The sequence below is a fragment of the Taudactylus pleione genome, unplaced genomic scaffold (assembly GCF_031769625.1).
Source record: "Taudactylus pleione unplaced genomic scaffold, aTauple2 ptg000949l, whole genome shotgun sequence".
NCBI classification, from domain to species: domain Eukaryota; kingdom Metazoa; phylum Chordata; class Amphibia; order Anura; family Myobatrachidae; genus Taudactylus; species Taudactylus pleione.
The window spans coordinates 1-26,909 of NW_028285350.1; the positions used below are offsets into that span (position 1 = coordinate 1).

At 50.6% G+C, this 26,909-nt stretch overlaps 1 protein-coding gene across 1 annotated transcript in view; it reads left to right on the forward strand.

Annotated features, from left to right (window-relative positions):
* Positions 1–37: 37 nt before the first annotated feature.
* Positions 38–26,909, forward strand: part of LOC148473242 (multifunctional procollagen lysine hydroxylase and glycosyltransferase LH3-like) — a gene marked incomplete at its 5' end in the record, with an annotated part of 33,539 nt that continues 6,667 nt past the window's right edge. Inside the window, 9 exons of the mRNA XM_088459914.1 lie at positions 38–568; positions 2,659–2,790; positions 2,964–3,085; positions 3,230–3,334; positions 3,413–3,538; positions 4,170–4,311; positions 4,541–4,654; positions 4,747–4,812; positions 8,375–8,479. Coding sequence (XP_088316040.1) covers positions 38–568; positions 2,659–2,790; positions 2,964–3,085; positions 3,230–3,334; positions 3,413–3,538; positions 4,170–4,311; positions 4,541–4,654; positions 4,747–4,812; positions 8,375–8,479 — 1,443 coding nt within the window. The remainder of the gene's footprint in view (positions 569–2,658; positions 2,791–2,963; positions 3,086–3,229; positions 3,335–3,412; positions 3,539–4,169; positions 4,312–4,540; positions 4,655–4,746; positions 4,813–8,374; positions 8,480–26,909) is intronic.

A 26,909-nucleotide genomic window follows, 5' to 3' on the forward strand; every position in this document is an offset into this window, starting at 1 on the left:
TCACCCATCCTCTATTATCATATCTACCTACATACACCTCACCTCCACCTGTCCTCTCCTTACTGCACCCATCCTCTATTATCATATCTACCTACATACACCTCACCTCCACCTGTCCTCTCCTTACTGTCACCCATCCTCTATTATCATATCTACCTACATACACCTCACTTCCACCTGTCCTCTCCTTACATTCACCCATCCTCTATTATCATATCTACCTACATACACCTCACCTCCACCTGTCCTCTCCTTACTGCACCCATCCTCTATTATCATATCTACCTACATACACCTCACCTCCACCTGTCCTCTCCTTACTGTCACCCATCCTCTATTATCATATCTACCTACATACACCTCACCTCCACCTGTCCTCTCCTTACTGTCACCCCTCCTCTATTATCATATCTACCTACATACACCTCACCTCCACCTGCCCTGTCTTTATTCTGTCTGTATCCAGCTGCAGTTGAACTATCTGGGGAACTATGTCCCGAATGCCTGGACCCATGAAGGTGGCTGTGAGATTTGTGACGATGACCTGTTGGACATCTCTGAGGTTGAGGTGAGTACACGCCTCACACCACCATATTCACAAGATCTTGTAAATGTCACGTAGGTGTGGGATAACCCCTGTAATGAGATTCTTAGTTATTACAGACTGGATACATAATCAGTGCTGGATGATAGAATATATATATAATATATTTTCTCTTAATCGTCATTGGGGCCGAGAGCCCCTCAACTTGACCAAGATGGCTGCCTCAGCACTGCTAGTGTTAACCCTCAGTGCTGCTGCTGTAAATGGGTTATACCTTGGTGTAAGCCAGGAGAGTGTGATCCGGGCCGCAGCACCGATTAACGCTCAGCCCCAGTGCGGTTTTATTGTTATTTATTTCATATATCTGCACCTTCCTATCCATGCTGTTATACAGGGATCTGATGTCCATCACGGGTTGTTGCTCCAGTTCCCACGCTGGACGCTTGTGTTTTGCCACGGAGTCCCCCCACCCTTTTATAGTCGAGTGGGTGGGGTTGCCTTGTAGCTCTTGGATGGAGCAGTCTCTCTCGGCCAACGCAAAGACCCCTCCGGCCGGCAGCGGCAAGTGAGACTAGCTGCTGGAGTGTCTGGTAATGGAGCCTCCTGAGTCCCAGCCAGTGAGCTGCTACACTGGAGCCCGGAGGCTGGGGTCATCCAAGGAACTGTCCTCCCGGAATATGGCCACTCTCCCTCTGGGAGCCCATTTCGGCCAGATGGGAGAGACAGGACCAGGGGCCAAAGTCTCTGAAAGTAATTTTTTAGGTGTGAGATCAGCAGACTAGAGCCCTCATCTAGGTCCTCAGACGCCGGGGAGTGAATCCTCTTCTCGCCGACAGCTTGTGGAAAGGACTGAGGAACACTCTCCCCTCTGGACACTCCGTATCGAGCTTTGGAAACTGTTCCGGGGGATGTACTTGGGCTTTCCACCACTTGCATTGGTTTACGGAGACTGGTCCACTGCTGTATTATGTGACTGGCTATACAAGGGGCTCTGCGAGCCCAGGAAGAGGAGGTACCATCCTGACCACATTGATGTAGGCGGTGTGTACTCTTGGTAGTGTCACTTTAGCGCTACAATAACGCTTGCATCTGCTGTGTATCCTGCCAATGCTGATTCATTCTCTGGCTGTCCTGATTTGACCCCAGTGTCTCCGAGCTCGCCTTCTGCTCGCTGTCAGAGCAGAACTGGCCCACAGTAAGTGCCCACTGGGGAATTAGCTGTCACCATCCAAGAGGTGCCTCAGCAGGGTGACCTCACACATACCCAGAGGTAAGCCGTTCCAGCTCCGATGGTTGGATTCACCTTCAGACTCCAGGGAGAGATGGAACAGAAGTCCAGTGATGTACAATTGGTCTTCTGAAGTCCCCACACAAATGGTCTTTAGTAGAGATGAGCGGTTCGGTTCTTCTCGGTTAAGTTGGTATCTGAAAACCGGCATCTTATGGGGCTATCCAGCTCTCGTGTGTTTTGGGTAGCCAATGAGATAAATCCAAACTTGTGCTAATTTGGATGAAAAGAACTCGCAACTCGAGAATCTCCCCCTTTGAAACTTTTGGCTCTGCCGGAGTTGAGGTTTCACTTTTCTGTCGGTTTTCTTGGCGGTCAGGCGCTATTGGCTTATGTCATGGCCTCCTTTTCTCATCTATCATGAAGACGGGGCTGTCCTCTGGGCTAAACCGTCCTTTCAAATAAGGAAAGTAGTGAATTAGGAGGGCACGGGGCACCCGGGTGCAGCTGCGGCTACGTGAGAATTACCAGGTGACACGGAACACGCCTTATAGTTCAGTTGGATACACAGAATGTGTAAATGAATGTAAAATCACACCCTTATATTTAAGCCTTAAAGAGGGACTTAATTTTGACAAATGGTTGAATTACAATTTGTTTTGTCACATTATTGCGTTGATAAGTGGGAATAAGTTTTCAATTAAATCGGTCCTAGTTCCATGTTGTAACTCTGGGAGGTATAGACCTTATTATGGCCAGTGTATCCGCCGGTTTAGTCCCCTCGTCAGCGGAGCTGGTTATTGGTGTGACCAGGCAGTGACCTATCCCGGTGACGCTGCTAGGCCTAAGCTTGGCTGACCGCAGGAATCCATCTTGTCTCTTGCAGGATGACGACCTGCCCCATATCCTCCTGGGCGTCTTCATCGAGCAGCCAACCCCGTTCCTGCCTCAGTTCCTGGAGAGATTGGTGGCGTTAAACTACCCGCGGAACCGCCTGTCTCTCTACATCCATAACAGTGTAAGTGTGGATTCCCCCTTTACCCTCCCGACTTGCATCTGAGACCCCTGACCCAAAACTACACCGACACTCCGTAAACCCCCTTCCCCCCCACTCATGACGTCTCGCAACGCTTTTACTGTCTCCTATACCCCTGAAGTCCTGACTTTTGTCCCTATTTTTTGTCCCTACAGGAAGTTGTTCATGAGAAGCACATCCAGACTTTCTGGGAGAGTCACAAAAACCAGTTCCCCAGTGTGAAAATTGTGGGTCCGGAAGAAGCCCTGGGCCAGGCGGAGGCCAGAGACATGGGCATGTATGTACAGGCGCATCCCACCTGTGCAGGGCTTCTGAACGCCGGGATGAGGGGTTTAATACAGCTGCCTGTACCGGGTCTAAGGGTAACTATTTCATAGCATGAGTAACGTGTGGTCTTCCCCCCCCCCCCCCCCCCCCGCAGGGACCTGTGCCGCCAGGACGAGACCTGCGACTTCTACTACAGCGTAGACTCGGACGTGGTGCTGACAAACCCGGACACCCTGTACATTCTCATCCAGGAGAACCGGTCAGTGCGGGTGACGGGAGATAGAGGTGGTATCTGGGTCTAGACCGCTACTAACCCCCTGTCACCCTCTCATTGCAGGAAAATCATCGCCCCCATGGTGTCTCGTAGCGGGAAACTCTGGTCCAACTTCTGGGGTGCGCTGAGCCCCGAGGGATATTACGCCCGGTCAGAGGACTATGTTGATATTGTACAAGGGAAAAGGATGTGAGTAATTCAATAACTCCCTACAAGGGGAGGGACAGGCTCATGGTTCCCTTCTGTCTGTGTAACCCTGCAGGGGGAGGGACAGGCTCATAGCTCCCTTCTGTCTGTGTCACCCTGCAGGGGGAGGGACAGGCTCATAGCTTCCTTCTGTCTGTGTCACCCTACAGGGGGAGGGACAGGCTCATAGCTCCCTTCTGTCTACGTCACCCTGCAGGGGGAGGGACAGGCTCATAGCTCCCTTCTGTCTGTGTCACCCTGCAGGGGGAGGGCCAGGCTCATAGCTCCCTTCTGTCTGTGTCACCCTGCAGGGGGAGGGACAGGCTCATAGCTCCCTTCTGTCTGTGTCACCCTGCAGGGGGAGAGACAGGCTCATAGCTCCCTTCTGTCTGTGTCACCCTGCAGGGGGAGGGACAGGCTCATAGCTCCCTTCTGTCTGTGTCACCCTGCAGGGGAGGGACAGGCTCATAGCTCCCTTCTGTCTGTGTCACCCTGCAGGGGGCGGGACAGGCTCATAGCTCCCTTCTGTCTGTGTCACCCTGCAGGGGGAGGGACAGGCTCATAGCTCCCTTCTGTCTGTGTCACCCTGCAGGGGGCGGGACAGGCTCATAACTCCCTTATGTGTATCTTTCAGTGGGGTGTGGAACGTGCCGTACATCGCCCATACCTACCTAATTAGGGGAGAGACTCTGCGGAAAGAACTGTCTCACAAGAATGTCTTCACGTTGGCCGGATTGGACCCGGATATGGCGTTCTGTAAGAGTGTGAGAGACAAGGTAAGTGTCTGCATTGTGTCCTTCCACCCACATAATGTACAGAGCGATCTCGCAGTTACATGGCTCCTGGTGATGTCCTCTCAGCGGTCAGCCTCATGGCAGGGACCTATTTCAGCCTGTACAGTAGATTAGGGGCTCATTCAGTTATGTTGTTCGTTGTACCCCCACGTGCACGTTGCGCAGGGCGCCTCTGGTAACCGGTGTGTAACACGCGTGTCATTGTTCCTAGAGCGTGTTCCTGCACATCAGCAACAGAGATGAGTTTGGCCGCCTGGTTTCCACGTCCCGATACAACACCTCCCATCTGCACAATGACTTATGGCAGATATTCGAGAACCCTGTGGTAAGGAGCTCTTACCCACTGATCCCCCCCAGCTGCGGTCCCGTCACATGACTGATAAATCTGCTAACCAGTAGTCTCCTCTCCCCCTGCAGGACTGGCGGGAAAAGTACATCCATGAAAACTACTCCAAGATTTTCGAAGAGAATCATTTTGAGCAGGTAATTTCCATAATTCTGCATATTCATGAGGACACATCGGGGGGGGCGGAGCTTCCTGATGTCTGCAACCTGCTCCCAATCCTATACATGTTCCACCTATACATATACAGACGGGGGAAGGGTGCTGGTCTCTGTCTGCATAAAGATCTTTCTCCTTCATCCACTAGGGGACACTGGAGTATTCATGACAGTGGGGTATAGATGTGTGCTAACCGGGAGCTGGCACTTTAAATTAGAAAGTGTGACTAGCTCCTCCCCCCTGTATACCCCCACCTACAAGCCAGTCTTAGTATTGTGCCCGAGGGAGCTGGTCACACTTTGGGCTTCTCCTTAGGGCATATTTCAGGTTTTTTTTATAGACAGATGAAGATCTTCAGAAGCATTGAGGATATGACAGGCAGCTGGCTTCCCCCGCCTGTCTGCGATGATGGAGCTGCCGGGGGGGTACCCTATCGCCTGCTGTTCGTGCATGGGTCCTCTGCTACTCTGGGGTAGTACCCGACTCCGCGGCGAGCGTCGCAGTCCCCCCTTAGCCACGCCGCCACGTACGGGCTGGCCTCGGCAGTCTGTGAGTATGGGAGGCAATCGGGAAGCCGACTGCCTATATACCGGCAGCCGGCTTCCCGACTGTCTTATCCCAGCAAGATGTAGACGCCCGCATTTCCCCGACGCCGGGAGACCGGTGCCCGGCATCATTATTGTAGTGATGCCGGGCGCCGCGAGCGGACAGCCGCGGGGGGGAGGGTTAGGGTTAGGGATCCCGGGGGGGACTTAGGGTTAAGCACTTCCCCGGGAGGGTTAGGGTTAGGCTAGGGGGAGGGAGGGAGGGTCAGGGTTAGGCACCCCCCCGGGGGACTTAGGTTTAGGCAGCGGGGAAGGGGGTGGTTAGGGTTAGGTACTTAGAGGTGGGAATTTAGGGTTAGGCACCCCTAAGGAGGGTTAGGGGGGTTAGGTTAGTAAATACTCACCTCTCCACGATCGGGATTTCTAGCGCTGTCGGGCTTCCGCTGCGTCGCACTCTGCTCCTGTCGGGCTGCCAGGCGGCCGGCGGTATTTCATACCAATCCCGTGAGTATAGCCTAGCTCCCCGATTAGCGGGGTTGCCAGGCACAAACAAATGGCGCTTTTGCATTAGGAGCCACAGCAGCAGTCTACTGGCGCCATATTTAATGGTTAAAAATGGGCGCCATAGCGGGTGGGCAGAGCCTAACTCTGTGAGTCTGCTCCCAGCTTCCCTGGCGCTTCCTGTAAGCAGTCACATGCCAGCAGCCATTACAACTCACTACCCTACCTGCTGCTGCTGGCTGCGCTGAGACTGAGACCGCTTACCCAGGATTTGTGAGTGATCAGTGGGGTTGAGGCTTGTTAGGAGAGCATTTGGAGCACAGGGTGACATTAGTTACTGTAGCTAACGGTGCCTAGCGTTTTACCACTGCTAACAGCGCTGTTAGGGCGTGTGTGATTCTCCTGCCTCTCTGCACATATAAGGCTCTACCCTAACACTGTCCACTACGCTACTGTGTTGTTTGTGTGTCAGTGTTGTGTACCATTACTGTAAAGGACTCCACAGGCGCAGGAACCACCGGCTTTGGCAGCGCAATTCACTTCTGTTCTGTCACACCTGTCTGCAAAACTGGAGGCCTCTCGTAAAGATAGAGAGGTTTCCAGATCACAGAGGTCTGCCCTCTTCCCAGACCCTTGAACCGGCCTGGGCTCAAGTCCCTAGCAAAGTCGGTGGAGGGGGCTCACTAAAGCCATGGCCCCGTCCCGTGCCCCTTCCGTGGGGCCTTCACCATAGGTCTCCTGTTACCCTCAGTCCTGCAGACGGAGGATGAGGATATGCCCCCACTAGAGCAGTGGTCGGGGAACAGGGGTAAATTGCTCCACATGGGGTAAAAATGAAATTCCTGGGGGTAATGGACGGACAGCCGGGCATGCATATGAATCACTCTATAATCAATGATTCATATGCATGCCCGGCTGTGCCGCAGGGAGGCTCTAAGCCGGACGCCCGCTGAGGTGTTATTACCAGCGGTCGCCAGGCTACTTACCTGCAGCGCTGCGTTAGCCGGAGGCTGGAGTTCTCTTATTCCTCTCATAATGCGCACTATGGGAGAGAAGTCATGACATCTCTCCCATAATTCCGAGGAGCAGCCGGGCGGACAGGACGGCGGCGGATGCAGGAGCGGGGATTAAGGTAAATGGTTTTTTGGGGTTTTTTTTTTGTACAAGCGGCACTACAGGGGCATTATATGGGGGCACTGCTACAGGGGCATTATATGGGGGCACTGCTACAGGGGCAGTATATGGGGGCACTGCTACAGGGGCATTATATGGGGGCCACTACTACAGGGGCATTATATGGGGGCACTGCTACAGGGGCATTATATGACGGCACTGCTACAGGGGCATTATATGGGGGCACTACTACAGGGGCATTATATGGGGGCCACTACTACAGGGGCATTATATGGGGGCCACTACTACAGGGGCATTATATGGGGGCCACTACTACAGGGGCATTATATGGGGGCACTACTACAGGGGCACTACTACAGGGGCATTATATGGGGGCCACTACTACAGGGGCATTATATGGGGGCACTACTATATGATTTCCTTCCTTTCAAATCAAGGGGGTAACGTCGGCGTATCTAAATATATTTTGGGGTAAAAGGTAAAAAAGTTCCCTGACCCCTGCACTACAGGAAGGCAAATTTCCACAGGATTCTGGGGAGGGGCAGGTCCCGGAGGCGCCAGAAACCTTTGTCCCAGGGGATAGAGGCGTTGATTTTAGTAATCCGCCAGGTGTTAAACGTGGAGGACGCGGACCAAGGTTCTGCACGGCCGTCTTTCTTTGGAAAAAAGCGAAGACCCGGCTGCCTCCTTTCCAGCATCAGAGGAACTGGATTCTATCCTGGCTACGGCTTGGAAACACCCGGATAAAAAATTCCAGGTATCCCGCCGGCTTTGTCCGCCTACCCTTTCCCTGCAGGAAGCTATGCGAGACCCCCCCCCCCCCCCCCGCTTCGGTAGATCCCTCAGTGTCTCGTCTGTCCTAGAAAACTGTTCTGCCGGTCCCAGGTCCTTTTAAAGGAGAGTTTGGACAGGAAGTTGTGAAAACACCCTAAAGTCCACATACACAGCAGCGGGCGTGATTCTTCGCCCTGCGCTAGTGGGCTGCTGATTCAACAAGGTGATTGAAGCCTGGGCAAAACAACTATCTGAGGGTCTGCGGGCAGAACTTTCCCCTGAGGATCTTATTCCTATAGCAGAACAGATTGGGGAGTCGGCCGCTTATTCGGTATGTATTTTGAATTTCACACATGTTATGTGTTATGGTTATGTGTACTTGCTTCAACTTCTCCTCTGCCGTTTGTTCTTCCAGCTCTCCTCGGGCACAGTAGGGGGGGTACATAGGGGGAGGAGCTAGTCACACTTTCTAAATTTAAAGTGCCAGCTCCCGGTTAGCACACGTCTATACCCCACTGTCATGAATACTCCACTGTCCCCTGTGGAATCGGAGAAAGGGATTTATCCTGTTTTGTGTTTGTGTCCTTAGCCGTGCCCCGATGTGTACTGGTTCCCCATCTTCAAAGATGTGATGTGCGACGAGTTTGTGGAGGAGATGGAAAACTACGGACGGTGGTCTGGTGGAAAGAATGAGGTAATATTTACTGCGATTGTGTTTACAGAATGTTTTTTTTTCTATAGATGGGAGACTGTTGTTGTCGGCAATAGTCACAGTCACTGGTGGTTCTTTACAGATGGGAGACAGTTGTTGGTGCCAGTCACTGTCACTGGTGGTTCCTTATAGATGGGAGACAGTTGTTGTCGGTGCCAGTCACTGTCACTGGTGGTTCCTTATAGATGGGAGACAGTTGTTGTCGGTGCCAGTCACTGTCACTGGTGGTTCCTTATAGATGGGAGACAGTTGTTATCGGTGCCAGTCACAGGTGGTTCCTTATAGATAAGAGACAGTTGTTGTCGGTGCCAGTCACTGTCACTGGTGGTTCCTTATAGATGGGAGACAGTTGTTATCGGTGCCAGTCACAGGTGTTTCTTTATAGATAAGAGACAGTTGTTGTCGGTACCAGTCACTGTCACTGGTGGTTCCTTATAGATGGGAGACAGTTGTTATCGGAGCCAGTCACAGGTGGTTCCTTATAGATAAGAGACAGTTGTTGTCGGTACCAGTCACTGTCACTGGTGGTTCCCTATAGATGGGAGACAGTTGTTGTCGGTGCCAGTCACAGTTACTGGTGGTTCCTTATTGAAGAGAGACAGTTGTTGTCGGTGCCAGTCACAGTCACTGGTGGTTCCTTTTAGATGGGAGACAGTTGTTGGTGCCAGTCACTGTCACTGGTGGTTCCTTATAGATGGGAGACAGTTGTTGTCGGTACCAGTCACTGTCACTGGTGGTTCCTTTATAGATGGGACACAGTTGTTGTCGGTGCCAGTCACTGTCACTGGTGGTTCCTTATAGATGGGAGACAGTTGTTGTCGGTGCCAGTCACTGTCACTGGTGGTTCCTTTATAGATGGGAGACAGTTGTTGTTGGTGCCAGTCACTTCTGGTTCCTTATAGATGGGAGACCGTTGTTGTTGGTGTCAGTCACTGTCACTTCTGGTTCCTTATAGATGGGAGACAGTTGTTCTCGGCGCCAGTCACTGTCACTGGTTGTTCCTTACAGATGGGAGACAGTTGTTGTCGGCGCCAGTCACTTACACTGGTGGTTCCTTATAGATGGGAGACAGTTGTTGTTGGCACCAGTCACTGTCACTGGTGGTTCCTTTATAGATGGGAGACAGTTGTTGTCGGTGCCAGTCACTGTCACTGGTGGTTCCTTTATAGATGGGAGACAGTTGTTGTCGGTGCCAGTCACTGTCACTGGTGGTTCCCTATAGATGAGAGACAGTTGTTGTCGGTACCAGTCACTGTCACTGGTGGTTCCCTATAGATGGGAGACAGTTGTTGGTGCCAGTCACTGTCACTGGTGGTTCCTTATAGATGGGAGACAGTTGTTGTTGGTGCCAGACACTGTCACTGATGGTTACTTACAGATGGGAGACAGTTGTTGGTGCCAGTCACTGTCACTGGTGGTTCCTTATAGATGGGAGACAGTTGTTGTTGGTGCCAGTCAATGTCACTGGTGGTTCCTTTATAGATGGGACACAGTTGTTGTCGGTGCCAGTCACTGGTGGTTCCTTATAGATGGGAGACAGTTGTTGTCGGTGCCAGTCACTTCTGGTTCCTTATAGATGGGAGACCGTTGTTGTTGGTGTCAGTCACTGTCACTGGTGGTTCCTTATAGATGGGAGACAGTTGTTGTCGGCGCCAGTCACTTACACTGGTGGTTCCTTACAGATGGGAGACAGTTGTTGGCACCAGTCACTGTCACTGGTCTTTCTTATAGATGGGAGACAGTTGTTGTCGGAGCCAGTCACTGTCACTGGTGGTTCCTTATAGATGGGAGACCGTTGTTGTCGGTGCCAGTCACAGTCACTGGTGGTTCTTTATAGATGGGAGACAGTTGTTGTCGGCGCCAGTCACAGTCACTGGTGGTTCCTTATAGATGGGAGACAGTTGTTGTCGGTGCCAGTCACAGTCACTGGTGGTTCCTTATAGATGGGAGACAGTTGTTGTTGGCGCCAGTCACTGTCACTGGTGGTTCTTATAGATGGGAGACAGTTGTTGGTGCCAGTCACAGTCACTGGTGGTTCCTTATAGATGGGAGACAGTTGTTGTTGGCACCAGTCACTGTCACTGGTGGTTCTTATAGATGGGAGACAGTTGTTGGCACCAGTCACAGTCACTGGTGGTTCTTATAGATGGGAGACAGTTGTTGGTGCCTGTCACTGGTGGTTCCTTATAGATGGTAGACCATTGTTGTTGGTGTCAGTCACAGTTGCTGGTGGTTCCTTATAGATGGGAGACAGTTGTTGTTGGTGCCAGTCACTGTCACTGGTGGTTCCTTATAGATGGGAGACAGTTGTTGTCGGTGCCAATCACAGTCACTGGTGGTTCCTTATAGATGGGAGACAGTTGTTGTTGGCACCAGTCACTTTCACTGGTGGTTCTTATAGATGGGAGACAGTTGTTGGCACCAGTCACTGTCACTGGTGGTTCCTTATAGATGGGAGACAGTTGTTGGTGCCAGTCACTGTCACTGGTGGTTCCTTACAGATGTGAGACAGTTGTTGGCACCAGTCACTGTCACTGGTGGTTCCTTATAGATGGGAGACAGTTGTTGTCGGTGCCAGTCACTGTCACTGGTGGTTCCTTATAGATGGGAGACAGTTGTTATTGGTACCAGTCAGTGTCACTGGTGGTTCCCTATAGATGGGAGACAGTTGTTGTTGGTGCCAGTCACAGTCACTGGTGGTTCCTTATAGATGGGAGACAGTTGTTGTCGGTGCCAGTCACTGGTGGTTCCTTATAGATGGGAGACAGTTGTTGTCGGCGCCAGTCACTGTCACTGGTGGTTCCTTTTAGAAGAGAGACAGTTGTTGTCGGTGTCAGTCACAGTCACTGGTGGTTCCTTATAGATGAGAGACAGTTGTTGTCGGTAGCAGTCAGTGTCACTGGTGGTTCCCTACAGATGGGCGACTGTTGTTGGTGGTGCCAGTCACTGGTGGTTCCCTATAGATGGTAGACAGTTGTTGTCGGTGCCAGTCACTGGTGGTTCCTTACAGATGGGAGACAGTTGTTATCGGAGCCAGTCACTGTCACTGGTGGTTCCTTATAGATGGGAGACAGTTGTTGTCGGTGCCAGTCACTGTCACTGGTCTTTCTTATAGATGGGAGACAGTTGTTGTCGGAGCCAGTCACTGTCACTGGTGGTTCCTTATAGATGGGAGACAGTTGTTGTCGGCGCCAGTCACAGTCACTGGTGGTTCCTTATAGATGGGAGACAGTTGTTGTCGGTGCCAGTCACAGTCACTGGTGGTTCCTTATAGATGGGAGACAGTTGTTGTTGGCGCCAGTCACTGTCACTGGTGGTTCTTATAGATGGGAGACAGTTGTTGGTGCCAGTCACAGTCACTGGTGGTTCCTTATAGATGGGAGACAGTTGTTGTTGGCACCAGTCACTGTCACTGGTGGTTCTTATAGATGGGAGACAGTTGTTGGCACCAGTCACAGTCACTGGTGGTTCTTATAGATGGGAGACAGTTGTTGGTGCCTGTCACTGGTGGTTCCTTATAGATGGTAGACCATTGTTGTTGGTGTCAGTCACAGTTGCTGGTGGTTCCTTATAGATGGGAGACAGTTGTTGTTGGTGCCAGTCACTGTCACTGGTGGTTCCTTATTGAAGAGAGACAGTTGTTGTCGGTGCCAGTCACAGTCACTGGTGGTTCTTTATAGATGGGAGACAGTTGTTGTTGGCGCCAGTCACAGTCACTGGTGGTTCTTATAGATGGGAGACAGTTGTTGTTGGTGCCAGTCACTGTCACTGGTGGTTCCTTATAGATGGGAGACAGTTGTTGTCGGTGCCAATCACAGTCACTGGTGGTTCCTTATAGATGGGAGACAGTTGTTGTTGGCACCAGTCACTTTCACTGGTGGTTCTTATAGATGGGAGACAGTTGTTGGTGCCAGTCACAGTCACTGGTGGTTCCTTATAGATGGGAGACAGTTGTTGTTGGCACCAGTCACTGTCACTGGTGGTTCTTATAGATGGGAGACAGTTGTTGGCACCAGTCACTGTCACTGGTGGTTCCTTATAGATGGGAGACAGTTGTTGGTGCCAGTCACTGTCACTGGTGGTTCCTTACAGATGTGAGACAGTTGTTGGCACCAGTCACTGTCACTGGTGGTTCCTTATAGATGGGAGACAGTTGTTGTCGGTGCCAGTCACTGTCACTGGTGGTTCCTTATAGATGGGAGACAGTTGTTATCGGTACCAGTCAGTGTCACTGGTGGTTCCCTATAGATGGGAGACAGTTGTTGTTGGTGCCAGTCACAGTCACTGGTGGTTCCTTATAGATGGGAGACAGTTGTTGTCGGTGCCAGTCACTGGTGGTTCCTTATAGATGGGAGACAGTTGTTGTCGGCGCCAGTCACTGTCACTGGTGGTTCCTTTTAGAAGAGAGACAGTTGTTGTCGGTGTCAGTCACAGTCACTGGTGGTTCCTTATAGATGAGAGACAGTTGTTGTCGGTAGCAGTCAGTGTCACTGGTGGTTCCCTACAGATGGGCGACTGTTGTTGGTGGTGCCAGTCACTGGTGGTTCCCTATAGATGGTAGACAGTTGTTGTCGGTGCCAGTCACTGGTGGTTCCTTACAGATGGGAGACAGTTGTTATCGGAGCCAGTCACTGTCACTGGTGGTTCCTTATAGATGGGAGACAGTTGTTGTCGGTGCCAGTCACTGTCACTGGTCTTTCTTATAGATGGGAGACAGTTGTTGTCGGAGCCAGTCACTGTCACTGGTGGTTGCTTATAGATGGGAGACAGTTGTTGTCGGCGCCAGTCACAGTCACTGGTGGTTCCTTATAGATGGGAGACAGTTGTTGTCGGTGCCAGTCACAGTCACTGGTGGTTCCTTATAGATGGGAGACAGTTGTTGTTGGCGCCAGTCACTGTCACTGGTGGTTCTTATAGATGGGAGACAGTTGTTGGTGCCAGTCACAGTCACTGGTGGTTCCTTATAGATGGGAGACCGTTGTTGTTGGCACCAGTCACTGTCACTGGTGGTTCTTATAGATGGGAGACAGTTGTTGGCACCAGTCACTGTCACTGGTGGTTCCTTACAGATTGGAGAGAGTTGTTGTCGGTGCCAGTCACTGGTGGTTCCTTATAGATGGAAGACACTTGTTGTCGGTGCCAGTCACTGGAGGTTCCTTATAGATGGGAGACAGTTGTTGTCGGTGCCAGTCACTGTCACTGGTGGTTCCTTATAGATGGGAAACAGTTGTTGTCGGTGCCAGTCACTGGAGGTTCCTTATAGATGGGAGACAGTTGTTGTCGGTACCAGTCAGTGTCACTGGTGGTTCCTTATAGATGAGAGACAGTTGTTGTTGGTGTCAGTCACTGTCACTGGTGGTTCCTTATAGATGGGAGACAGTTGTTGTCGGTGCCAGTCACTGTCACCGGTGGTTCCTTATAGATGGGAGACAGTTGTTGTTGGTGCCAATCACAGTCACTGGTGGTTCCTTATAGATGAGAGACAGTTGTTGTTGGCACCAGTCACTTTCACTGGTGGTTCTTATAGATGGGAGACAGTTGTTGGTGCCAGTCACTGGTGGTTCCTTATAGATGGGAGACAGTTGTTGGTGCCAGTCACTGTCACTGGTGGTTCCTTTATAGATGGGAGACCGTTGTTGTTGGTGCCAGTCACTGTCACTGGTGGTTCCTTATTGAAGAGAGACAGTTGTTGTCGGTGCCAGTCACTGTCACTGGTGGTTCCTTACAGATGTGAGACAGTTGTTGGCACCAGTCACTGTCACTGGTGGTTCCTTATAGATGGGAGACAGTTGTTGTCGGCGCCAGTCACTGTCACTGGTTGTTCCTTACAGATGGGAGACAGTTGTTGTCGGCGCCAGTCACTTACACTGGTGGTTCCTTACAGATGGGAGACAGTTGTTGGCACCAGTCACTGGTGGTTCCTTACAGATGTGATACAGTTGTTGGCACCAGTCACTGTCACTGGTCTTTCTTATAGATGGGAGACAGTTGTTGTCGGAGCCAGTCACTGTCACTGGTGGTTCTTTATAGATGGGAGACAGTTGTTGTCGGAGCCAGTCACTGTCACTGGTGGTTCTTATAGATGGGAGACAGTTGTTGGTGCCTGTCACTGGTGGTTCCTTATAGATGGTAGACCATTGTTGTTGGTGTCAGTCACAGTTACTGGTGGTTCCTTATAGATGGGAGACAGTTGTTGTTGGTGCCAGTCACTGTCACTGGTGGTTCCTTATTGAAGAGAGACAGTTGTTGTCGGTGCCAGTCACTGTCACTGGTGGTTCCTTACAGATGTGAGACAGTTGTTGGCACCAGTCACTGTCACTGGTGGTTCCTTATAGATGGGAGACAGTTGTTGTCTGTGCCGGTCACTGTCACTGGTGGTTCCTTACAGATTGGAGAGAGTTGTTGTCGGTGCCAGTCACTGGTGGTTCCTTACAGATGGGAGACAGTTGTTATCGGTACCAGTCAGTGTCACTGGTGGTTCCTTATAGATGTGAGACAGTTGTTGTCGGTGCCAGTCACTGGTGGTTCCTTATAGATGCAAGACAGTTGTTGTCGGCGCCAGTCACTGTCACTGGTGGTTCCTTATAGAAGAGAGACAGTTGTTGTCGGTGTCTGTCACAGTCACTGGTGGTTCCTTATAGATGGGAGACAGTTGTTGTCGGCGCCAGTCACTGTCACTGGTGGTTCCTTACAGATTGGAGAGAGTTGTTGTCGGTGCCAGTCACTGGTGGTTCCTTACAGATGGGAGACAGTTGTTATCGGAGCCAGTCACTGTCACTGGTGGTTCCTTATAGATGAGAGACAGTTGTTGTCGGTAGCAGTCAGTGTCACTGGTGGTTCCCTATAGATAGGCGACTGTTGTTGGTGGTGCCAGTCACTGGTGGTTCCCTATAGATGGTAGACAGTTGTTGTCGGTGCCAGTCACTGGTGGTTCCCTATAGATGGTAGACAGTTGTTATCGGAGCCAGTCACTGTCACTGGTGGTTCTTTACAGATGGGAGACAGTTGTTGGTGCCAGTCACTGTCACTGGTGGTTCCTTATAGATGGGAGACAGTTGTTGTCGGTGCCAGTCACTGTCACTGGTGGTTCCTTATAGATGGGAGACAGTTGTTGTCGGTGCCAGTCACTGTCACTGGTGGTTCCTTATAGATGGGAGACAGTTGTTATCGGTGCCAGTCACAGGTGGTTCCTTATAGATAAGAGACAGTTGTTGTCGGTGCCAGTCACTGTCACTGGTGGTTCCTTATAGATGGGAGACAGTTGTTATCGGTGCCAGTCACAGGTGTTTCTTTATAGATAAGAGACAGTTGTTGTCGGTACCAGTCACTGTCACTGGTGGTTCCTTATAGATGGGAGACAGTTGTTATCGGAGCCAGTCACAGGTGGTTCCTTATAGATAAGAGACAGTTGTTGTCGGTACCAGTCACTGTCACTGGTGGTTCCCTATAGATGGGAGACAGTTGTTGTCGGTGCCAGTCACTGTCACTGGTGGTTCCTTATTGAAGAGAGACAGTTGTTGTCGGTGCCAGTCACAGTCACTGGTGGTTCCTTTTAGATGGGAGACAGTTGTTGGTGCCAGTCACTGTCACTGGTGGTTCCTTATAGATGGGAGACAGTTGTTGTCGGTACCAGTCACTGTCACTGGTGGTTCCTTTATAGATGGGACACAGTTGTTGTCGGTGCCAGTCACTGTCACTGGTGGTTCCTTATAGATGGGAGACAGTTGTTGTCGGTGCCAGTCACTGTCACTGGTGGTTCCTTTATAGATGGGAGACAGTTGTTGTTGGTGCCAGTCACTTCTGGTTCCTTATAGATGGGAGACCGTTGTTGTTGGTGTCAGTCACTGTCACTGGTGGTTCCTTATAGATGGGAGACAGTTGTTCTCGGCGCCAGTCACTGTCACTGGTTGTTCCTTACAGATGGGAGACAGTTGTTGTCGGCGCCAGTCACTTACACTGGTGGTTCCTTATAGATGGGAGACAGTTGTTGTTGGCACCAGTCACTGTCACTGGTGGTTCCCTATAGATGGGAGACAGTTGTTGGTGCCAGTCACTGTCACTGGTGGTTCCTTATAGATGGGAGACAGTTGTTGTTGGTGCCAGACACTGTCACTGATGGTTACTTACAGATGGGAGACAGTTGTTGGTGCCAGTCACTGTCACTGGTGGTTCCTTATAGATGGGAGACAGTTGTTGTTGGTGCCAGTCAATGTCACTGGTGGATCCTTTATAGATGGGACACAGTTGTTGTCGGTGCCAGTCACTGGTGGTTCCTTATAGATGGGAGACAGTTGTTGTCGGTGCCAGTCACTTCTGGTTCCTTATAGATGGGAGACCGTTGTTGTTGGTGTCAGTCACTGTCACTGGTGGTTCCTTATAGATGGGAGACAGTTGTTGTCGGCGCCAGTCACTTACACTGGTGGTTCCTTACAGATGGGAGACAGTTGTTGGCACCAGTCACTGTCACTGGTCTTTCTTATAGATGGGAGACAGTTGTTGTCGGAGCCAGTCACTGTCACTGGTGGTTCCTTATAGATGGGAGACCGTTGTTGTCGGTGCCAGTCACAGTCACTGGTGGTTCTTTATAGATGGGAGACAGTTGTTGTCGGCGCCAGTCACAGTCACTGGTGGTTCCTTATAGATGGGAGACAGTTGTTGTCGGTGCCAGTCACAGTCACTGGTGGTTCCTTATAGATGGGAGACAGTTGTTGTTGGCGCCAGTCACTGTCACTGGTGGTTCTTATAGATGGGAGACAGTTGTTGGTGCCAGTCACAGTCACTGGTGGTTCCTTATAGATGGGAGACAGTTGTTGTTGGCACCAGTCACTGTCACTGGTGGTTCTTATAGATGGGAGACAGTTGTTGGCACCAGTCACAGTCACTGGTGGTTCTTATAGATGGGAGACAGTTGTTGGTGCCTGTCACTGGTGGTTCCTTATAGATGGTAGACAGTTGTTGTCGGTGCCAGTCACTGTCACTGGTCTTTCTTATAGATATGGTAGACAGTTGTTATCGGAGCCAGTCACTGTCACTGGTGGTTCCTTATAGATGAGAGACAGTTGTTGTCGGTGCCAGTCACAGTCACTGGTGGTTCCTTTATAGATGGGACACAGTTGTTGTCGGTGCCAGTCACAGTCACTGGTGGCTCCTTATAGATGGGAGACAGTTGTTGTCGGTGCAAGTCACAGTCCCTGGTGGTTCCTTATAGATGGGAGACAGTTGTTGTTGGCGCCAGTCACTGTCACTGGTGGTTCTTATAGATGGGAGACAGTTGTTGGTGCCAGTCACAGTCACTGGTGGTTCCTTATAGATGGGAGACAGTTGTTGTTGGCACAAGTCACTGTCACTGGTGGTTCTTATAGATGGGAGACAGTTGTTGGCACCAGTCACAGTCACCGGTGGTTCCTTATAGATGGGAGACAGTTGTTGTCGGTGCCAATCACAGTCACTGGTGGTTCTTATAGATGGGAGACAGTTGTTGGTGCCAGTCACTGGTGGTTCCTTATAGATGGGAGACAGTTGTTGGTGCCAGTCACTGTCACTGGTGGTTCCTTTATAGATGGGAGACCGTTGTTGTTGGTGCCAGTCACTGTCACTGGTGGTTCCTTATTGAAGAGAGACAGTTGTTGTCGGTGCCAGTCACTGTCACTGGTGGTTCCTTACAGATGTGAGACAGTTGTTGGCACCAGTCACTGTCACTGGTGGTTCCTTATAGATGGGAGACAGTTGTTGTCGGCGCCAGTCACTGTCACTGGTTGTTCCTTACAGATGGGAGACAGTTGTTGTCGGCGCCAGTCACTTACACTGGTGGTTCCTTACAGATGGGAGACAGTTGTTGGCACCAGTCACTGTCACTGGTCTTTCTTATAGATGGGAGACAGTTGTTGTCGGAGCCAGTCACTGTCACTGGTGGTTCTTTATAGATGGGAGACAGTTGTTGTCGGCGCCAGTCACTGTCACTGGTGGTTCTTATAGATGGGAGACAGTTGTTGGTGCCTGTCACTGGTGGTTCCTTATAGATGGTAGACCATTGTTGTTGGTGTCAGTCACAGTTACTGGTGGTTCCTTATAGATGGGAGACAGTTGTTGTCGGTGCCAGTCACTGTCACTGGTGGTTCCTTATTGAAGAGAGACAGTTGTTGTCGGTGCCAGTCACTGTCACTGGTGGTTCCTTACAGATGTGAGACAGTTGTTGGCACCAGTCACTGTCACTGGTGGTTCCTTATAGATGGGAGACAGTTGTTGTCGGTGCCGGTCACTGTCACTGGTGGTTCCTTATAGATGGGAGACAGTTGTTATCGGTACCAGTCAGTGTCACTGGTGGTTCCTTATAGATGTGAGACAGTTGTCGGTGCCAGTCACTGGTGGTTCCTTATAGATGGGAGACAGTTGTTGTCGGCGCCAGTCACTGTCACTGGTGGTTCCTTATAGAAGAGAGACAGTTGTTGTCGGTGTCTGTCACAGTCACTGGTGGTTCCTTATAGATGGGAGACAGTTGTTGTCGGCGCCAGTCACTGTCACTGGTGGTTCCTTACAGATTGGAGAGAGTTGTTGTCGGTGCCAGTCACTGGTGGTTCCTTACAGATGGGAGACAGTTGTTATCGGTACCAGTCAGTGTCACTGGTGGTTCCTTATAGATGTGAGACAGTTGTTGTCGGTGCCAGTCACTGGTGGTTCCTTTTAGATGGGAGACAGTTGTTGTCGGCGCCAGTCACTGTCACTGGTGGTTCCTTATAGAAGAGAGACAGTTGTTGTCGGTGTCTGTCACAGTCACTGGTGGTTCCTTATAGATGGGAGACAGTTGTTGTCGGCGCCAGTCACTGTCACTGGTGGTTCCTTACAGATTGGAGAGAGTTGTTGTCGGTGCCAGTCACTGGTGGTTCCTTACAGATGGGAGACAGTTGTTATCGGAGCCAGTCACTGTCACTGGTGGTTCCTTATAGATGAGAGACAGTTGTTGTCGGTAGCAGTCAGTGTCACTGGTGGTTCCCTATAGATAGGCGACTGTTGTTGGTGGTGCCAGTCACTGGTGGTTCCCTATAGATGGTAGACAGTTGTTGTCGGTGCCAGTCACTGGTGGTTCCCTATAGATGGTAGACAGTTGTTGTCGGTGCCAGTCACTGGAGGTTCCTTATAGATGGGAGACTGTTGTTGTCGGTACCAGTCAGTGTCACTGGTGGTTCCTTATAGATGAGAGACAGTTGTTATCGGAGCCAGTCACTGTCACTGGTGGTTCCTTATAGATGGGAGACAGTTGTTGTCGGTGCCAGTCACTGTCACTGGTCTTTCTTATAGATATGGGAGACAGTTGTTGTCGGCGCCAGTCACTGTCACTGGTGGTTCCTTATAGATGAGAGACAGTTGTTGTCGGTGCCAGTCACAGTCACTGGTGGTTCCTTTATAGATGGGACACAGTTGTTGTCGGTGCCAGTCACAGTCACTGGTGCTTCCTTATAGATGGGAGACAGTTGTTGTCGGTGCAAGTCACAGTCACTGGTGGTTCCTTATAGATGGGAGACAGTTGTTGTTGGCGCCAGTCACTGTCACTGGTGGTTCTTATAGATGGGAGACAGTTGTTGGTGCCAGTCACAGTCACTGGTAGTTCCTTATAGATGGGAGACAGTTGTTGTTGGCACAAGTCACTGTCACTGGTGGTTCTTATAGATGGGAGACAGTTGTTGGCACCAGTCACAGTCACTGGTGGTTCCTTATAGATGGTAGACCGTTGTTGTCGGTGCCAGTCACTGGTGGTTCCTTATAGATGGAAGACACTTGTTGTCGGTGCCAGTCACTGGAGGTTCCTTATAGATGGGAGACTGTTGTTGTCGGTACCAGTCAGTGTCACTGGTGGTTCCTTATAGATGAGAGACAGTTGTTGTCGGTGCCAGTCACTGTCACTGGTGGTTCCTTATAGATGAGAGACAGTTGTTGTTGGTGCCAGTCAGTGTCACTGGTGGTTCCTTATAGATGAGAGACAGTTGTTGTCGGTGCCAGTCACTGTCACTAGTGGTTCCTTATAGATGGGAGACAGTTGTTGTCGGTGCCAGTCACTGTCATCGGTGGTTCCTTATAGATGGGAGACAGTTGTTGTCGGTGCCAATCACAGTCACTGGTGGTTCCTTATAGATGGGAGACAGTTGTTGTTGGCACCAGTCACTTTCACTGGTGGTTCCTTATAGATGGGAGACAGTTGTTGGTGCCAGTCACTGGTGGTTCCTTATAGATGGGAGACAGTTGTTGGTGCCAGTCACTGTCACTGGTGGTTCCTTTATAGATGGGAGACCGTTGTTGTTGGTGTCAGTCACTGTCACTGGTGGTTCCTTATAGATGGGAGACAGTTGTTGTCGGCGCCAGTCACTGTCACTGGTTGTTCCTTACAGATGGGAGACAGTTGTTGTCGGCGCCAGTCACTTAAACTGGTGGTTCCTTACAGATGGGAGACAGTTGTTGGCACCAGTCACTGTCACTGGTCTTTCTTATAGATGGGAGACAGTTGTTGTCGGAGCCAGTCACTGTCACTGGTGGTTCCTTATAGATGGGAGACAGTTGTTGTCGGTGCCAGTCACAGTCACTGGTGGTTCCTTATAGATGGGAGACAGTTGTTGTTGGTGCCGGTCACAGTCACTGGTGGTTCTTTATAGATGGGAGACAGTTGTTGTCGGCGCCAGTCACTGTCACTGGTCTTTCTTATAGATATGGGAGACAGTTGTTGTCGGCGCCAGTCACTGTCACTGGTGGTTCCTTATAGATGAGAGACAGTTGTTGTCGGTGCCAGTCACAGTCACTGGTGGTTCCTTTATAGATGGGACACAGTTGTTGTCGGTGCCAGTCACAGTCACTGGTGCTTCCTTATAGATGGGAGACAGTTGTTGTCGGTGCAAGTCACAGTCACTGGTGGTTCCTTATAGATGGGAGACAGTTGTTGTTGGCGCCAGTCACTGTCACTGGTGGTTCTTATAGATGGGAGACAGTTGTTGGTGCCAGTCACAGTCACTGGTGGTTCCTTATAGATGGGAGACAGTTGTTGTTGGCACAAGTCACTGTCACTGGTGGTTCTTATAGATGGGAGACAGTTGTTGGCACCAGTCACAGTCACTGGTGGTTCCTTATAGATGGTAGACCGTTGTTGTCGGTGCCAGTCACTGGTGGTTCCTTATAGATGGAAGACACTTGTTGTCGGTGCCAGTCACTGGAGGTTCCTTATAGATGGGAGACTGTTGTTGTCGGTACCAGTCAGTGTCACTGGTGGTTCCTTATAGATGAGAGACAGTTGTTGTCGGTGCCAGTCACTGTCACTGGTGGTTCCTTATAGATGAGAGACAGTTGTTGTTGGTGTCAGTCACTGTCACTGGTGGTTCCTTATAGATGGGAGACAGTTGTTGTCGGTGCCAGTCACTGTCACCGGTGGTTCCTTATAGATGGGAGACAGTTGTTGTCGGTGCCAATCACAGTCACTGGTGGTTCCTTATAGATGGGAGACAGTTGTTGTTGGCACCAGTCACTTTCACTGGTGGTTCTTATAGATGGGAGACAGTTGTTGGTGCCAGTCACTGGTGGTTCCTTATAGATGGGAGACAGTTGTTGGTGCCAGTCACTGTCACTGGTGGTTCCTTTATAGATGGGAGACCGTTGTTGTTGGTGTCAGTCACTGTCACTGGTGGTTCCTTATAGATGGGAGACAGTTGTTGTCGGCGCCAGTCACTGTCACTGGTTGTTCCTTACAGATGGGAGACAGTTGTTGTCGGCGCCAGTCACTTAAACTGGTGGTTCCTTACAGATGGGAGACAGTTGTTGGCACCAGTCACTGTCACTGGTCTTTCTTATAGATGGGAGACAGTTGTTGTCGGAGCCAGTCACTGTCACTGGTGGTTCCTTATAGATGGGAGACAGTTGTTGTCGGTGCCTGTCACAGTCACTGGTGGTTCCTTATAGATGGGAGACAGTTGTTGTTGGTGCCGGTCACAGTCACTGGTGGTTCTTTATAGATGGGAGACAGTTGTTGTCGGCGCCAGTCACTGTCACTGGTGGTTCCTTATAGATGGGAGACAGTTGTTGTCTGTGCAAGTCACAGTCACTGGTGGTTCCTTATAGATGGGAGACCATTGTTGTTGGTGTCAGTCACAGTTACTAGTAGTTCCTTTTAGATGGGAGACAGTTGTTGGTACCTGTCACTGGTGGTTCCTTATAGATGGTAGACCATTGTTGTTGGTGTCAGTCACAGTTACTAGTGGTTCCTTATAGATGGGAGACAGTTGTTGTCTGTGCCAGTCACTGTCACTGGTGGTTACTTATTGAAGAGAGACAGTTGTTGTCGGTGCCAGTCACAGTCACTAGCGGTTCTTTTTAGATGGGAGACAGTTGTTGTCGGCGCCAGTCACTGTCACTGGTGGTTCCTTACAGATGTGAGACAGTTGTTGACACCAGTCACTGTCACTGGTGGTTCCTTACAGATGTGAGACAGTTGTTGGCACCAGTCACTGTCACTGGTGGTACCTTATAGATGGGAGACAGTTGTTGTCGGCGCCAGTCACTGTCACTGGTGGTTCCTTACAGATGTGAGACAGTTGTTGACACCAGTCAGTGTCACTGGTGGTTCCTTGTAGATGTGAGACAGTTGTTGTCGGTGCCAGTCACTAGTGGTTCCTTATAGATGGGAGACAGTTGTTGTCGGCGCCAGTCACTGTCACTGGTGGTTCCTTAGAGATGGGAGACAGTTGTTATCGGTGCCAGTCACTGTCACTGGTGGTTCCTTACAGATGGGAGAGAGTTGTTGTCGGTGCCAGTCACTGGTGGTTCCTTACAGATGGGAGACAGTTGTTATCGGAGCCAGTCACTGTCACTGGTGGTTCCTTATAGATGAGAGACAGTTGTTGTCGGTACCAGTCAGTGTCACTGGTAGTTCCCTATAGATGGGCGACTGTTGTTGGTGGTGCTAGTCACTGGTGGTTCCCTATAGATGGTAGACAGTTGTTGTCGGTGCCAGTCACTGGTGGTTCCTTATAGATGGGAGACAGTTGTTGTCTGTGCAAGTCACAGTCACTGGTGGTTCCTTATAGATGGGAGACCATTGTTGTTGGTGTCAGTCACAGTTACTAGTAGTTCCTTTTAGATGGGAGACAGTTGTTGGTACCTGTCACTGGTGGTTCCTTATAGATGGTAGACCATTGTTGTTGGTGTCAGTCACAGTTACTAGTGGTTCCTTATAGATGGGAGACAGTTGTTGTCTGTGCCAGTCACTGTCACTGGTGGTTACTTATTGAAGAGAGACAGTTGTTGTCGGTGCCAGTCACAGTCACTAGCGGTTCTTTTTAGATGGGAGACAGTTGTTGTCGGCGCCAGTCACTGTCACTGGTGGTTCCTTACAGATGTGAGACAGTTGTTGACACCAGTCACTGTCACTGGTGGTTCCTTACAGATGTGAGACAGTTGTTGGCACCAGTCACTGTCACTGGTGGTACCTTATAGATGGGAGACAGTTGTTGTCGGCGCCAGTCACTGTCACTGGTGGTTCCTTACAGATGTGAGACAGTTGTTGACACCAGTCAGTGTCACTGGTGGTTCCTTGTAGATGTGAGACAGTTGTTGTCGGTGCCAGTCACTAGTGGTTCCTTATAGATGGGAGACAGTTGTTGTCGGCGCCAGTCACTGTCACTGGTGGTTCCTTAGAGATGGGAGACAGTTGTTATCGGTGCCAGTCACTGTCACTGGTGGTTCCTTACAGATGGGAGAGAGTTGTTGTCGGTGCCAGTCACTGGTGGTTCCTTACAGATGGGAGACAGTTGTTATCGGAGCCAGTCACTGTCACTGGTGGTTCCTTATAGATGAGAGACAGTTGTTGTCGGTACCAGTCAGTGTCACTGGTAGTTCCCTATAGATGGGCGACTGTTGTTGGTGGTGCCAGTCACTGGTGGTTCCCTATAGATGGTAGACAGTTGTTGTCGGTGCCAGTCACTGGTGGTTCCTTATAGATGGGAGACAGTTGTTATCGGAGCCAGTCACAGTCACTGGTGGTTCCTTATAGATGAGAGACAGTTGTTGTCGGTGCCAGTCACTGTCACTGGTGGTTCCCTATAGATGAGAGACAGTTGTTGTCGGTGCCAGTCACTGTCACTGGTGGTTCCTTATAGATGGGAGACAGTTGTTATCGGTAGCAGTCAGTGTCACTGGTTGTTCCTTATAGATGGGAGACAGTTGTTGTCGGTGCCAGTCACTGTCACTGGTGGTTCCTTATAGAATGGAGACAGTTGTTATCGGTGCCAGTCACTGTCACTGGTGGTTCCTTACAGATGGGAGACAGTTGTTGTCGGTGCCAGACACTGGTGGTTCCTTACAGATGGGAGACAGTTGTTATCGGAGCCAGTCACTGTCACTGGTGGTTCCTTATAGATGTGAGACAGTTGTTGTCGGTGCCAGTCACTGGTGGTTCCTTATAGATGGCAGACAGTTGTTGTCGGCGCCAGTCACTGTCACTGGTGGTTCCTTATAGATGGGAGACAATTGTTGTCGGCGCCAGTCACTGTCACTGGTGGTTCCTTGTAGATGGGAGACAGTTGTTGTCGGCGCCAGTCACTGTCACTGGTGGTTCCTTATAGATGGGAGACAGTTGTTGTCGGCACCAGTCACTGTCACTGGTGGTTCCTTATAGATGGGAGACAGTTGTTGTCGGCGCCAGTCACTGTCACTGGTGGTTCCTTATAGAAGAGAGACAGTTGTTGTCGGTGCCAGTCACAGTCACTGGTGGTTCCTTACAGATGGGAGACAGTTGTTGTCGGTGCCAGTCACTGGTGGTTCCTTACAGATGGGAGACAGTTGTTATCGGAGTCAGTCACTGTCACTGGTGGTTCCTTATAGATGAGAGACAGTTGTTGTCGGTACCAGTCAGTGTCACTGGTGGTTCCTTATAGAAGGGAGACAGTTGTTGTCGGCGCCAGTCACTGTCACTGGTGGTTCCTTACAGATGTGAGACAGTTGTTGACACCAGTCACTGTCACTGGTGGTTCCTTACAGATGTGAGACAGTTGTTGGCACCAGTCACAGTCACTGGTGGTTCCTTATAGATGGGAGACAGTTGTTGTTGGCACCAGTCACTTTCACTGGTGGTTCTTATAGATGGGATACAGTTGTTGGTGCCAGTCACTGGTGGTTCCTTATAGATGGGAGACAGTTGTTGGCACCAGTCACTGTCACTGGTCTTTCTTATAGATGGGAGACAGTTGTTGTCGGAGCCAGTCACTGTCACTGGTGGTTCTTTATAGATGGGAGACAGTTGTTGTCGGCGCCAGTCACTGTCACTGGTGATTCCTTACAGATTGGAGAGAGTTGTTGTCGGTGCCAGTCACTGGTGGTTCCTTACAGATGGGAGACAGTTGTTATCGGAGCCAGTCACTGTCACTGGTGGTTCCTTATAGATGAGAGACAGTTGTTGTCGGTAGCAGTCAGTGTCACTGGTGGTTCCCTATAGATAGGCGACTGTTGTTGGTGGTGCCAGTCACTGGTGGTTCCCTATAGATGGTAGACAGTTGTTGTCGGTGCCAGTCACTGGTGGTTCCTTACAGATGGGAGACAGTTGTTATCGGAGCCAGTCACTGTCACTGGTGGTTCCTTATAGATGGGAGACAGTTGTTGTCGGTGCCAGTCACTGTCACTGGTCTTTCTTATAGATATGGGAGACAGTTGTTGTCGGCGCCAGTCACTGTCACTGGTGGTTCCTTATAGATGAGAGACAGTTGTTGTCGGTGCCAGTCACAGTCACTGGTGGTTCCTTTATAGATGGGACACAGTTGGTGTCGGTGCCAGTCACAGTCACTGGTGGTTCCTTATAGATGGGAGACAGTTGTTGTCGGTGCAAGTCACAGTCACTGGTGGTTCCTTATAGATGGGAGACAGTTGTTGTTGGCGCCAGTCACTGTCACTGGTGGTTCTTATAGATGGGAGACAGTTGTTGGTGCCAGTCACAGTCCCTGGTGGTTCCTTATAGATGGGAGACAGTTGTTGTTGGCACCAGTCACAGTCACTGGTGGTTCCTTATAGATGGTAGACCGTTGTTGTCGGTGCCAGTCACTGGTGGTTCCTTATAGATGGAAGACAATTGTTGTCGGTGCCAGTCACTGGAGGTTCCTTATAGATGGGAGACTGTTGTTGTCGGTACCAGTCAGTGTCACTGGTGGTTCCTTATAGATGAGAGACAGTTGTTGTCGGTGCCAGTCACTGTCACTGGTGGTTCCTTATAGATGAGAGACAGTTGTTGTTGGTGTCAGTCACTGTCACTGGTGGTTCCTTATAGATGGGAGACAGTTGTTGTCGGTGCCAGTCACTGTCACCGGTGGTTCCTTATAGATGGGAGACAGTTGTTGTTGGTGCCAATCACAGTCACTGGTGGTTCCTTATAAATGGGAGACAGTTGTTGTTGGCA